Source organism: Onychostruthus taczanowskii, unplaced genomic scaffold (assembly GCF_017590055.1).
Source record: "Onychostruthus taczanowskii isolate IOZ18803 unplaced genomic scaffold, ASM1759005v1 scaffold2, whole genome shotgun sequence".
NCBI lineage: Eukaryota > Metazoa > Chordata > Aves > Passeriformes > Passeridae > Onychostruthus > Onychostruthus taczanowskii.
In genome coordinates, this window is record NW_024499239.1 from 27,627,225 (window position 1) to 27,641,036 (window position 13,812).

A 13,812-nucleotide genomic window follows, 5' to 3' on the forward strand; every position below is an offset into this window, starting at 1 on the left:
AGAGCAGCCTCTTGCAAACTCCTGGTATGTGTGTCCCACCTGCTCTGTTCAGAGTGGGTCAGATCAAGACACCTTCCCAAAAATGAAACCAGGCCTGAGCCATCAGCAGGAGTTGCCCTTGAAGCATTTTGTGAGGTTCTGCCCCCAGTGCACTGCTCAAAGTCTGGTGCCCATTCCCCCTTCCCAGCTGCTCCCAGCAAACCCAGGCTGTGCAGAGGACAACTGGTGGTGCGAGTGGGTTTTTTCCCCCCTTCATACTTTTGTTTATTCATTAAGGAAGTCAAAAGAGGAAGAGGAATAGAAAGGTTGCAAATGTTTTGCTTAGAAATGAGACCTCAGTGACTGGGCTGCACGTTGCCCTGTGTGGGATGCGTTGGGCAGCTCCGGTGGCCCCGGTGAGAGCTCAGGAAGACCAAGGTGCCCTCCCAAGGTGTGCTCAGGTAGGGTCACAGCTTGTTTGTGTATCTCTTTATATCCATATGGCCCAGGGTTCCTGTGGAAACAGGCTGGGAGAGCTGGGCTTGGTCAGCCCATTGAAGTGAAGGCTCAGGGGAGATCTTCCAGCACCTTCCAGTGCCTAAAGAGGCTCCAGGAGAGCTGGAAAGGGGCTTTGGGCAAGGGCCTGGAGTGACAGCACAGGGGGAATGATCTTTACACTGACAGAGAGTAGGTTTAGACTGGATATTGGGGAAAAGTACTTTACTCTGAGGGTGCTGAGGCCATGGCACAGGGTGCCCAGAGAAGCTGTGGCTGCCCCTGGATCCCTGGAAGTGTCCAAGGCCAGGCTGGGCAGGGCTTGGAGCAAACTGGGAGAGTGGGAGGTGTCCCTGCCCATGGCAGGGGTGGAACTGGATGATCTTTAAAGTCCCTTCCAACCCAAACCATTCCATGATTCTGCATGCCAGTGTTTGACTCTCATGTACAGTTGTGCATCCACTGGCTTCCCAGGGTCTGGTTCTTAAAGCCAGTGTCCACCTTCTGCGTCCTGGGATTTCTTTCCTTCCCAGCTGCATCACTTCCATTTGTAAAGGATGCCTCTTTTCAAACAGCTTTGCCCTGTCTCTTTGCACATTCCAATCTAAAAACCAGCAAGTCTATATTTTACAGGCACCAGGAGATCTTGGGGTGCTCCTGCTCTGGGATCAGCCACCAGCCCTGCATCCCACCCAAGGGAGCAGACCTGGACTGCAGCTGGAAAATGCCAGGGAACGGTTTCTCTGTGCACACAGAGAGGGCGAGGGAAGGAAAGCAGAGAGGTTTGCCAAGGGAAATGGTCCTGTTACACACAGAGTGTTTTCTTTGGGTGTTTGTTTCCCAGCTCTTGCCCGGGATGCGGAGCTGCCTTTGGGAGACAGCCCGCTGGGTTTATCTCGGGGTGTGGCCTTGCTGCAGGCTCTTATCAGGTGTGTCCTGGGGACCAAACCATTCAAACAAAAGCCTTTCACCTCCATTTGTGCACAGTTCCTGAGCTTGGCCAGGGGCTGGTGTCTGCACCGGCGTGGGATTGGTCCATAATTAATGTGTCTGCAAGAAAACTGATGGGTTTTTTGGTCTTTAATACTTTTTTTTGGAGATGGAAATCCTAGGGTGGATTGGTACAGATGAGTGAGGTTAGAAACTCCAGTAAGGCTACATGGAAGGATCAGGACCAAAATTAATTAGATTAGAATTACAGAATATAAGAATTACAGAATCATGAAGGTTGGAAAAGACTTTTAAGATCACCTCTGGAAGGATTTGCCATGGTTTAGAAGCACAGGAAAGCTTTTCCTCCTGAAAACTGCTGGCTTGTTCAGCTGTCAGGAGAGAGCTGGATGCTTTCCTTGCTCTCAGCTTCTCCTTTAGCTGTGACAGGCTGTTTGCTGGGATGAAAGGAGAGACATCAACAGGCAAAACTGCGAGAGCTGCCGGCGTTTGTTGCTGTCACACCTGCATGGTGGCACTGCCAGCACGGCAAACAGGCAGGTAGAGTAAATAATACTGGATTTTTTTTAAGTTCTTTTCTACGAGAAAGGAGATAACGACTGGATGCTGTCCCATTTTCAGCCTAGGAATTGTTTGCCAGACTTGAATTACAGGAATTGCTGTGGTGAGGCAGAGCAGCTCCATTAACTGGGAGCTGGCAGGGGCTGGGGGAGGCTTCGCACGCCGGGGCTCCCGTCAGGAACGATTAAAGGAGCTGTTTGTGATGGAAACAAAACCAAATTGGGCTGATGCTTTAAGGGGAAATAAAACAGGGAAGAATAACTTTATTGAGCTTGTTTATTAAATCTCTCTGTGTTCCCTTCTGAGCAGCAGAAACTGTTGGAGCTGCTGGTGCAGCCAGCTCATGTTTTGTCTTTCCCTTTTTTGAACTTGATTTGGTGTGGAGAGGCTTTGCACAAAACCTTTTCATATCCCTTTGGCTTAGTTGCAATCCTAAACTGATCTGCTGGTGACAGACTAAAACTAATTATCACCAAAGAGTGCAGAGAAGAGGTTTTTAAGCTCTTGTTTTGATAAGATGGTGGGTGTTCAGAGAGGCTTGGGAATTACTGGATGTTAGGATGCTGATGTTGGCCCATGCCAGTGTCCATATTCCATCATAGGGAGGGAGAGATGAGTTTGCTTTCACTGCTAAACTACTTAGAGAAGGTTCTGCTTAAAGATGGGGGGGAAAGCCACCATCCAGCTGCTCGTGCTCAAGGGGAGCAGCAGAAGAGCAGAAGGAAGCAGGCTACAGAGTTTTTTCCCTTTGTATCTCACTAATTCCTTTGTCCCTGCAGCTGAAACAGCTCAGTTCTGCTCCCTGCTCCAGCTGGTTAGGAAGCATCTCCCAGTTCCCATGTGCCTCTGCCCTTTTAGTGTTTCATCCTTCCACCTTTATTGAAAACCATTCAGTTCCACCCCTGCCATGGTCAGGGACCACCTTCATGTGTCCCAGGCTGTTCCAAACCCTGTCCAGCCTGGCCTTGGACACTTCCAGGGATCCAGGGACAGCCACAGCTTCTCTGGGCAACTTGTTCCAGGTTTCCCCGGGCTGGTTTGGTGTTTCACACCCTTATTCTCTGAGCAGTGATGATTTTTTGGTGCTGTACAGAACGTATTGTGTTTGCTCTCACCTGTGGCACACTGAGTGTTACCAGATGGTTTGCTCAAAGCTGATTTTTTTTTAACACTTCTAGTAGTAGTAGCTTAGTGCTTGCTGCTCTTCTGCTGTGTTTTTTAGCCAGGCAAAGTGCCAGCACGTCTGTCGGAGGAAAAACTCCTGGCTGGATCCTGGAGAATAAACCAACCTCGAATTCCCTCTGAAGGGAGATAACTCAAGTCCCACAGGGAGGATTTTTCAGCATAGTGGTCCCATTTGGTAAATTAGTGACCAGTTTTAGAAGGAAAACTGGATGACTTTGGGAGCATCCCCTGGTATCCATAAGGAGGAGGGAGATGTGGTGCAGCACCAGCCCCTGGAGCTGGAGCTGAGCCATTCTCTGGACAGGGACACCAACCACAGCCCTGCAGGCTGCAGGACATCTGTGGGATAGCTAAAAAAAATCCATGTTTTGGTAAAAGCCCCTGAAGCTCTTAATAAAAATCACTTCATAGTTACCTACTCCAGGTGGACTTACCTTTGTGTGTGATTTAATGATTTAACCAAGTCTCTGCTGTGATTCTTGGGGTGTCCTGTGCAGGGCCAGGAGTTGGACTCAGTGATGCTTTTGGTTCCTCCCCAGCTCTGGATATTCTACAATTCCAGCAGCAAAAACAGTCACTTTGCAGTTTATTTGTTCCTCCCTTATCCTTGCTCATTCAGTTGGAAATATTTAGGTTTTTGTTTTTTTTCTTTTAGGACAGGGATCATCAGGTTACTCTTATGATACCTCCCTGATCCAGCAACCATTCCTACCTCTGTTGCAATTCAGGTGGAATTAGAAGAAGTACAGTGGAGTGGCTCTGGCTTTTGTGAGGGTGACTTGTTTCTTCACATAAATTTGATACAGCAAAGTGCAAGGGGTTTGGGTCTCCTGCTCTTTATTTGGTTTACACACACCTCAGGGGGTTGTTTTTCCAGCAGCCTCTCTCTGCAGCCACCTATAACCCCACCTGTTTCGTGCATCAGGGGGAGTTTAGGTGTGATATCAGGAACCAGAGAACAGAAACCAGCATTCCAGAGGAAGCAGATCACAGCAGCTCCCCTCACCCTTCTCCTCTTGTTTTGGGTTGCTGTGGGGCTGTGCCTGCCCCAGCAGGATCTCCCAGAGGAGCTCCAGCCTTTTCAGAGGCAGCAGCTCCCTCGCAGCGCTGTCCCAGAGGACTGTGGCAGATTGCAAACACTCTCAGCACAATCATACCAGCCCAATTAGCATAATGATGCTGCCTAATTTATGCACAAATTGCCCTAATTTATGTGTGTCGATACATATGATTAAACCGAGCACAGGTGGAACAGGGTTTGGTCTCACCCAGCCAATGAAGCACAAAGCTGCATCCATCCCAAAATGTGGGAAAGGTCCAAAATTCCTTCTTTCTATTACTTAAATATGGAGCTTTGTGTTGTTTTGCTCTGGCAGCATGAATGGGGTGCAGGGCAGGGCTAAACTCATGGCAGGAGGTAAGAGAATAAAGGATTCCTGGGCTGAGATTTGCATGGATTAAAGGCAGCTTTCATTTGCCTTGATACACTTGGGTTTCAGGTGGATTAACAGGCAGTGGGATTTGGGGCTGTCTAGCCAACAAATAATACCTGCCTTCCTGTTATTTTAATTATTTTAATAAGGGATGGAGGACTCTGGAACTGTGGACCACCTTTGCCAACCCCTGATCTTGAGCATTTTTGTGTGTAACCATTTTTGTGTATTTTTTACCGTTAATATTCCCAAATAACAAAACTGCTGTCATCATCTGAATTCCCAGAGCACTTTCTCAGCAGGGTTCTTCCAAAAAAATCCCTCTCAGACTGCAACCTTGTATTCCTCATTTTAATAAAAGAAATAGGTGATTTTTTTCCATAGAATCACAAACTGGTTTGGGTTGGAAGGGATCTTAACGATCATCTTGTTCCTATTGATCTGTCATGGTCTCCATCACCTGTGAAATTCTGTGATTTTCTTGCACTTAGCACCATCCAAAGCTGTGCTTGGAATCTGTCAGCCTTGTGAATGAAGGAATAAATTGACCATGAAAATATTGACAGCACATTTGCTTATGCCAACTTCCTGACTCGGTCCAATAAAATTTACTGCTTTGTTTAAATGCACAGAGCTAAGCAATACTCCCATCCTAAATCCCAAACACTGTTACCAGCTACTGGGAAGAAAATGAACTCTATCCCAAAAATTAACTCTCTTCCAGCCAAAACCAGGACAAGTTGCTCACAGCACCAAGCCTGTCTGAGTTTGAGAAGTTTTTGGACAACTCTCTCAGGCACAGGGTGGGATCCTTGGGGTGTTCTGCACAGGGCTAGGAGTTGGACTCAGTGATTCTGATGGGTCCCTTCCAGCTCAGGATATTCCATGATTCTAACCATCCTGGAAGACACTTCACCCTAAGTCCAATGGTCTTTTTCACAACTGGAATCTCTTTCTCAATCAACTTTGTGCAACACCATTGTCAGAGATACCTGGATCAGGTCAGGGTTAGATTTCCCAGTGCTGCCAGGGTTAGAAAACTGAATTTGAATTTTTGTGGTAGAAAGTTCCTTCCTATATCTGGCATGTCTTCCTTGCCATTGGTGTGGTGTAACAGCAGGTTATATTGCTTTCATCCAAATACTTACAAATGGTATACAAATAATAATTATGAATTATTATGGTGTTCCTGCGGTCAGTGGGTTGCAGGGATGACTTCCCACACTCTGATGGCACCAGATCCTCCAGATGCAGATTTTGGGAGGATTATCTGGCCAGAGCATTACACTGCAGGCACATCATGGCACAGTGGGGTCAGGAAAAGGCAGAGGAGTGGAAAGGATTGTGTGGGACTGCAGGAGCCAAATGTGGGACACTCAGCTCTGTGCCACACTTGCTCCTTGCCAGTCACACTTCCTCTCTGCACAGAAACTGGTTTCTGAGGCCAGTGAGTAATTTCTAAGAACAGATGTGGATGTAGGACACTCCTGTGAGCGTTTACAACGTGAGATGTTTCTGCTCTCATTCTCGAGCGCTCGCCTCGCCGTGCTCCGTACCTGTCACAGGGAGTGAGGGAGCGAGGTCACACATCCCAAATTCCCCTCTGCTCCTGCCACTGATCCCTTTTTACAGCCATCTGAAGGCACAGCCAGCTCTACACCCCCTTCACACACGTGCCATCGGCATTTATGAGCTCTCTTGTGTTCACTGTGCCTTTGCATTTGCTGGAGTTTATCTCCCAGTGTACACTCCTCCTGCAGGACGTGCTGCCCTTGTCTTGCAAGGAGCTTTGGGAAAACTCAGCTTCATTGCTGATTCCCTTTGAACTCTCAGATGGTGGGAGTAGCAGCAGGGGAGCTGGAGAGGAGGAGGCTTTGGGGAGACCTTCCAGCACCTAGAGAGGCTAAAAGAGAGCTGGAGAGAGACTTTGGACAAGAGCATGGAGTGATGGGATGAGGGGGAATGAGCTTAAGCTGTAGGAGAGTAGATTTAGATGGGATGTTAGGAAGAAATCTTGGCTGTGAGAGTGATGAGGCCCTGGCACAGGATACCCAGAGAGATTGTGGACTTCCCATCCCTGGAAATGTCCAAAGCCAGGTTGGACAGGTTTGGATTGTGGACTTCCTGTCCCTGGAAATGTCCAAAGCCAGGTTGGACAGGTTTGGAACAACCTGGGGTGGTGGTGGAAGGTGTCCTTGCCCATGGCAGTGACACTGGACTTGATCATCTCCACAGGTCACTTCCAACCCAAACCATCCCATAATTCTGTGATTCTCTTGCACTTAGCACCATCCAAAGCTGTGCTTGGAATCTGTCAGCCTTGTGAATGAAGGAATAAATTGACCATGAAAATATTGACAGCACATTTGCTTATGCCAACTTCCTGACTCGGTCCCATAAAATGTCCTGCTTTGTTTAAATGCACAGAGCTAACCAAAGGATGGCAGGGCTTCATCTCCTCTGCACAGGGAGGAGAGGACAGGCTGAAGGCTGGAGTGAATTCTTGTAGCCCTCACACCCCTCTGCCCCAGGACAGCAGCTCTGGGAGGTGTTGGGAAATGCTGGATCATAAAGAAGAAAATGCAAGTGGTATGTGGGAATACCAACGAGTCTGGCACATCTGGGGTCACTCATTTAGAGCCAGAGCCAAAACAAAGCCTCAGCTGTTCTCCAGTTCCCCTAAAAAAGAAATATCAGGAAAATAACCCAGCTCTCCTCCTCCCTGGCAGATCCAATGTCTTTTAATCTGCTCTGTCTCACAGCTTCTCTTACAGTGGAAGTTGCTGGTGGTCTGCTTGGGTTAAGCAGCAATTCTGGCACACTTCAGAGCAGACGTGATCTCCAGGTCTCGTTGCTTTGAAGCTTCCAGTTCTATCACACTCAGATAGAACTAAATCAGATTTTTTTTTCTCCTCAGTGGAGGCAGAAAATCAGCCCCGTGCGCCCATCTGATTGCAGTGCTGAGGCTTGTCTAATTGAACAAGTGCTCGAGTCAACACTTGAGCAGGATGGAAAACAATGAGGAGATCACCCAGGGATTATGTCTGAGCTCCACAGCTCCTGGCACCGACAGAGCAGATGGCTGGGTCGCATCCTGCCCAAGGCTGGGCAGGAAAGATGTCGATAGGAAAAAAAAAATAAATTAATTTGGTTTAAATGTATTCAACTCGAAATCTACAAGTGCCTCAGGTCTCTAATTCTGTGCTTTATAGCAGCAGCCCAGAAGATGGGATTAGTTGGGGGTTGGCTCTGCAGATTCCTGCAAGGAGCCCTGCTGCCGCCTTAAAGCTGATGTGGATAAAAAATATTTTGGGAAGGGGAGCTGAGGTGCAGGGAGTGGAGACAATTTGGCTGCTCCTGTAAAAGTGGGGAACAGGCAGGAGCAGTGTGGACATGGCAAGGGAAGTGTGAGCCCCTGTGGTGTGGCTGTGCTGATGGAGCCAGGAGCCCAAATCCGAGAACTGGTGGGGAGGGAGGTGGTCTGTGCAAGTGTGAGAACATCACAAACATCCCTGCAGGTCTCCAGCCTGTTCCTTACAGGATCACACTTGATCCTACAGCCAGAGTCTGTATCCAGAGAGGTTTGGGCTTGGGGAAGTTGCTGGTGGCTGTCCCACATGTCTGTGGCCACCAGAAACCCCGGTGACCTCCATGTGGCTTTCTGTCCCCTTCCTTGGGGTGGGAGTGAATGAACACACAGAACTGATTTTCCCAATGCCCAAACTACTTCTGTCTGGGGAAATACACCCTCAGAAGAGCTCTCACTACAGTAGAAATTATCTATTTCCTCTAGCTCTGTACCCTCCTAAACTTTATTTGCTTTTACCTAAACAGCAGTGCATCTATCAGGCCAAGCTGGGAATATCAAAGTCCCCTCATCTGTAACTGCTCCTGCCCTGTAATTCCCTCCTGCCACCTCTTCCCAAAAGCACTTTTAAACCTGGAAACTCCCAATTTTGCTTTCTGTACTTAGAAGTTATTTTCATTTTTTTGAGTGTGTCCGTAGCTTGAGCAATAATAAAAAATTGCATTTTGCATCTGGTAAAATGGAGTGGAATTGCCTTGCTGGCAGCAGTAAAAATGCTGTTTCCCTAAGATGTTGCTGTATTTTAACTCTTTGGTTCTAAAAGCTTTTTTTGTTTGTTTGTTTCCAGGGGGCAGCACTGGAAGAACCTTTATGGGCTCCTAATGACATGCAGGTGGACGATTGACTGATGATAATTAAGGTAGGAAGAGGTGCTGTTAATTTTGGCATCTTCTCATTTGTCCTATCCTTGAAATAAAATGGTGCTGGCCAGTGGCCATCACTCTATTTTGGGGTTCAGTACACAACCATGGCTCTATGGCCAAGCAGTAACTTGTGCTAAAGTGTCCCTTTAAACGCAGATGGAAGGGAAATCTTATTTAAGAACTACCTGGGAATGTAACTAAGTGGAAAAAATCTGACTTCCTCCCCCAAAGGATAATAAGGTCTCTGTTGGTGCAGAGTTGGAAGGGACATGACTCTTATTTGAGAGAACTCAGCACAGGGATTTTTTTGTTCTGCTGAAACCCAGTGGTTGGGTTGGAATTCAGGTTCTAACTTGCAATCTCAGAAAAAAAAAGAAGAAAACTCGAACTAAAGATATATTTTATTCGTTTATTTTCATCATCTTGAGTGTCTGTGGAAAGCTGGTCTATCTCCAAATGTGGCAAGAGAGTGCTCAGTTCTTGATGGATGAAACAGAGGAAAATCCTTTTAAAAGCAGTAAACTGTTGTACAGACTTGGAGAAGGAAATACAAATGTGAACAGAGTTGAATGGATTTTTAAGTAGTTTTTGTGCTGCTTTTATACCTGAATTCTTGCCTTGCTGGGTTGTTTCTGCCGTGGTGGTTGTGCTTGGAGGCAACATCAGGAGGGTGAGGTGGTCACTGCTGGTTTCTGCCTCCTCTTCCTGAGGCAAAGAGGGTCACCACAGAGACTCCCAAATATCTACTGTTACAGAGGCTTTGCTTCCTCTCACAATTTGTGTTTTCACTTCTGATTAATGGGTTCATTTAATGGCTGCTTGGTTTTTGGTGTCAGCAGAGAGCTGTTGGAAGGAGAGGGGGAAATTCAAGCTGCAACAAGAGCGAATTCTTTGAAGGCGGCTTTACCGTTCTCCAGCCTATTCCTGCTTTTTGTTTGGCTTGTGATAAGATGCACTGCTGTGGAATTTGCTTGGAGCAGGGATTTGCATGAATTATTGTTCCTTGCAACGTGCACATCTGCGCAAGCCCTCTCCCCGTGCTCCATGGTACCCCAGCACCCCTTTGGAGGAGGATTTGTGTGCTGGGGTGCAGGGTCAGCAAAAGCCAAGTGCTTGGGGGAAGGAAGGCTGCAGTGATAAAACCAAAGTGCTGAAATAAGGGGAAAACTCCTCCAGGGCTGTGCAGCAGTGTGGGGATTTGTGTGTTTATTCTGTGTGCTGAATTCTCATCCCAGCACGATTTTGTAAAAGCAACATCCTCCTGCTAGGAAAAACTCAGTTGTGCTTTGCCTCTTTCAGAGTTCACTTTTTATTTAGGAGGTGTAATGGCCTCAGTCACAGCTGCTGATTGATATAGTGTGGCCCAAAATTATGTACAAGATGGGAGTAAACAGGCAGTAAACAGTCATTGGGGATGATCTCTTGATTCTGCACTTGGAGCTTTTCATTTGAAAAGTTTCCCCTTCTCCTAAAGAGATCTTTCTGTAAAATCACTAATTAAGCAAATGAGCTACAGTGACATCAGTCTGTCTCCAAAAAGAGCTGGTATTTTGGAGAAACCTTCAAGCTGCAGACTCAAATTATCCAATATTTAAAATGATGGTGCCTTGCAGGAATAGAAAGAGCAAGGAAAGAATTACTGGAATTTTGGGTGACTTCAGGTTTCACATACGAAATCAAGTTTTTTGTGTAATTCTGAATTCTACATTGATGCTAATTCTGGTGTCCTCACTAAGTTTGACTAAATCTGATGGCATTAAAAAATTTGCTTGCAATTCTCTTACTTCCTTTTTGTAGAGAGTAGAAAAAGTTGAGGCAAATACATTGGGATGTTCACCTACAATACTTTGTGTAATGTATTTATTTTCTGAAAAATTGACTTTGATGGGGAAAACTGGGGGGAACTTCTGCTTCCAGAGCATCGGGGGCAGGTGGAGCATAAGTTTGTGAGCTCCTGGGTTGGGAAGAGCACCAGTGTGTGTTGAAAACTTCTGCTCCCAGAGCATCGGGGGCAGGTGGGAGCGATGGAGCAGGTGGAGCATGAGTTTGTGAGCTCCTGGGTTGGGAAGAGCACCAGTGTGTGTTGAAAGCAGTCAGAGCAAGGTGCTCAGTGTGATGGAGATGTGCCATTGTGTGGAGCTGTGTTTGAGTGTGCAAAACACTGCCAGAGCTGCTCAAAGGGCAGAAACCATCAGGGTGTGGAGGGCACCCTCCCTTGACACCAGTGCTCTGGTTTTGAGAGTGGGAGCGCTAAAACCACAGCTCTTATTTCAGCAAAGCCCATCTAAAGCCATCCACAACCCCTGCACCGTCCATATCCTCCTGCAGCTGTGTTGCCAGCAGTTTTTGGGGAGGTGGGAGCCACGCCGGCGTGGATTTGCAGAAGAGCTCAACACGTGTGGTTTCCTCCACCAGTTCCAGCAGCGCCCATCACCAAACTGTTGTTTTCGGTGCTACCCACAATAACTGAAATGTCTTTCCTGAGAGATAAGTCAGTAATTGTGGTTGGCTCCTTCCTCTGGTGTTTGTTCTCTCAGTAACTTGAAAGTTCATTTATCACCAGGGTGCTGCTGGTGCTCCCCTCCAGGGGTATCCTCCAGCGCCCTCCACCACGGTCCCACAGCCTCTCCCTCAAGGATTGCTCCTCAAAAAAGTGTCACAGCTTCATCTTCCCCCCAGGCACGTGCAGTTGTGACCAAGCTTCATGAGATGAGACAGGATGTGGTGGGTCAGGACTCATTCCAGCCCTGTGCTGCTTCATCCTGGTGGATTCTGCTTTGATTGGCCAAAGTGGTTTTTCCCCCACTTGGATTTGCAGTTTTGGCGAAAGCCACCACCAGCTGCAGTGCTTCTGAACCCTTTAAAGATTGCTGTCACATTTTGGGACTTGCTGATGTGCAGGCTGATCCTTGGAGTATGTTTTGGAAACACAGAGTTTGCCCAGAGACCATAAATCACAAGTGAGTGGTGCTCCTAAATCCCACTGGCACTTCTCCCCACCTCTTTCCTGTGAAGCTTCAAACTTCTGCATGAAATTTGATCCTGCTGAGGCGAGCTGACCTGGCCTGCTGCATCCTAAAAAACAGCCTGGGATTTGCAGGGACTGCTGCACAGAGTGCAAACCCTCATTCCCAGCACACACCTCCAGCACTGGGTGGTTGGAGCTGAGCATGGAACGGGGACAGGAAGGAGAAAACTCCTTGCAGAAACCACTCCAGGCAGCGTGTCAGGACCTGCAGCTCCTACCTGGAGCTGCTGGGTATAAATAAACACATCCACCCTATTTCTGACAACTGCCTCCCTGAGGAGTAATTTATTTTTTTTTTCCCAGTAGCTTGTTCTGCAAGCAGGTTTCCTCTTGCAGGTGATTAGGAAAACCTCATTTTTATGTTAATTAAGCATAACTATCAGCACACAGACATCAACTGCTCTCACATCCTTCTGAGACTGCGATTTTTATTGAAATTCAGTCCTGAAAAACCGACACCAGCAACTGATGTACCTGTTGCCTGAACAGATGGGAAACTGCACCGAAGGGCTGGTTGCCTCATAAATACATTGCTAGGGTGTAGCAACCACAGGTTCAGCTTTCAGGAGGGTTGCAGCTGCAGTCAGTTTAGGTTTTTGGTTGTGTTTGCTTGCTAAGTTTGAGGGCTTCCTCAACGACTTGTCTGCACTGAGATCAAGCCATGCTAATTTAGTTAATTGCAGCTAAGCACAGCTGCTGCTGACACTGGTGGGCCTGCACCTATAGGAGCAAATCTTTTTCATGTTGATGTCTCCAGACACATCCCTGCTCTGATTGTATTTGGTCCAGTGGGAGGGTTGAGTTGATTCACATTTTCAATAAAACAGATCCTTCATTTTGGGCAGATTGGCTGTGCCGTCCCTCAGAGTGCTGAAGGTTGGATGGGGTTTGGAGTGACCTGGTTGAGTGGGAAGTGTCTCTGCCCATGGCAGCAGCGTGGAGTTAAATTGTCTTTAAGATCCCTTCCAACAGAAAAGAAGAGGGAATTCAATCAGATGTGCTTTGGGTTTGTTGGTAAAACACAAGTGCAGCTGCTTTGGTGACATTTTTTCACAGTACCAAGCACTGGAGGTGCCAGAGGAGAACATCTGCTCCCAGCTGATACAAACCAAAATCCATGAAATTCTGGAGTTACACCCAATTGGAATTGCACTGTCTTTCCCCAACACCACAGGGAGGTTTCAGGAACACATTTTCCAGCCAGACACAGGTCAGCAGTGGGATCAGCCAGGTCAGTTGCTAACACCATTAACTCCTCCCGCCTCCTTTTCCACAACTCAGTTCTCGTGACGTTACTTAAGGATTTTGTAATCCAAATCCTTGAGGTTCCTTGCTGAAAGCTAAAACAAATACATCCATCTTATCAGGCCTTTCCAAGAGCAGAGCATGGAAATCCCCAGTCAGGCTGGCACCGTCACCGGTGTTTTCCTCTCTCTGCACCAGCAGCTTCTCCTTTAATATTGCTGTACACATCTTCCCTGGATTATGCAATGATGAAGAAGAAAGAATGAAAAATTACACAGGAATTTGGCAAGGCACGCGTGGACCCCTCGCAGCTCCAGGTGGTGGTTGGGTGGATTTGTGATGCATTAAACACATGGACGTGGTGCAGAACTTTCTGGAGTTTGGTCAGGAACCTGTTCCCTTTTCACACAGAGTCATTCTGAGGGCAGGCAGATATCTGGGTTGGGGGTTTTTGTACGTGGATGTCCACAGGGAAAGAAGGCAGGCTGGAAAAATTAATTATTTTGTGTATTTCCCAGGGCTGTGATCCTTTAAAATTTTTTTTTTTTTTTTTTTTTTTTTTTTTTTTTTTTTTTTAGGGTTGGGATTAAATGTGTTGGGATGATATTTTGTGTTTGGATTCAGATTTTTATTAATTTTTATTTACGTCACAGTCGTACAACTTTTGAGTTCTATAGTATTTTACTAACAACTTATAAAATGGTT

General features: G+C 47.0%; 1 protein-coding gene across 1 annotated transcript in view; it reads left to right on the top strand.

Annotated features, from left to right (window-relative positions):
• PTPRA (protein tyrosine phosphatase receptor type A) overlaps positions 1-13,812 on the top strand; it is a 118,723-nt gene that overhangs the window by 47,905 nt on the left and 57,006 nt on the right. The window contains exon 3 of the mRNA XM_041402958.1: positions 8,759-8,830. Within this exon, the coding sequence (XP_041258892.1) occupies positions 8,819-8,830 (12 nt within the window). The 5' untranslated portion in view covers positions 8,759-8,818. The remainder of the gene's footprint in view (positions 1-8,758; positions 8,831-13,812) is intronic.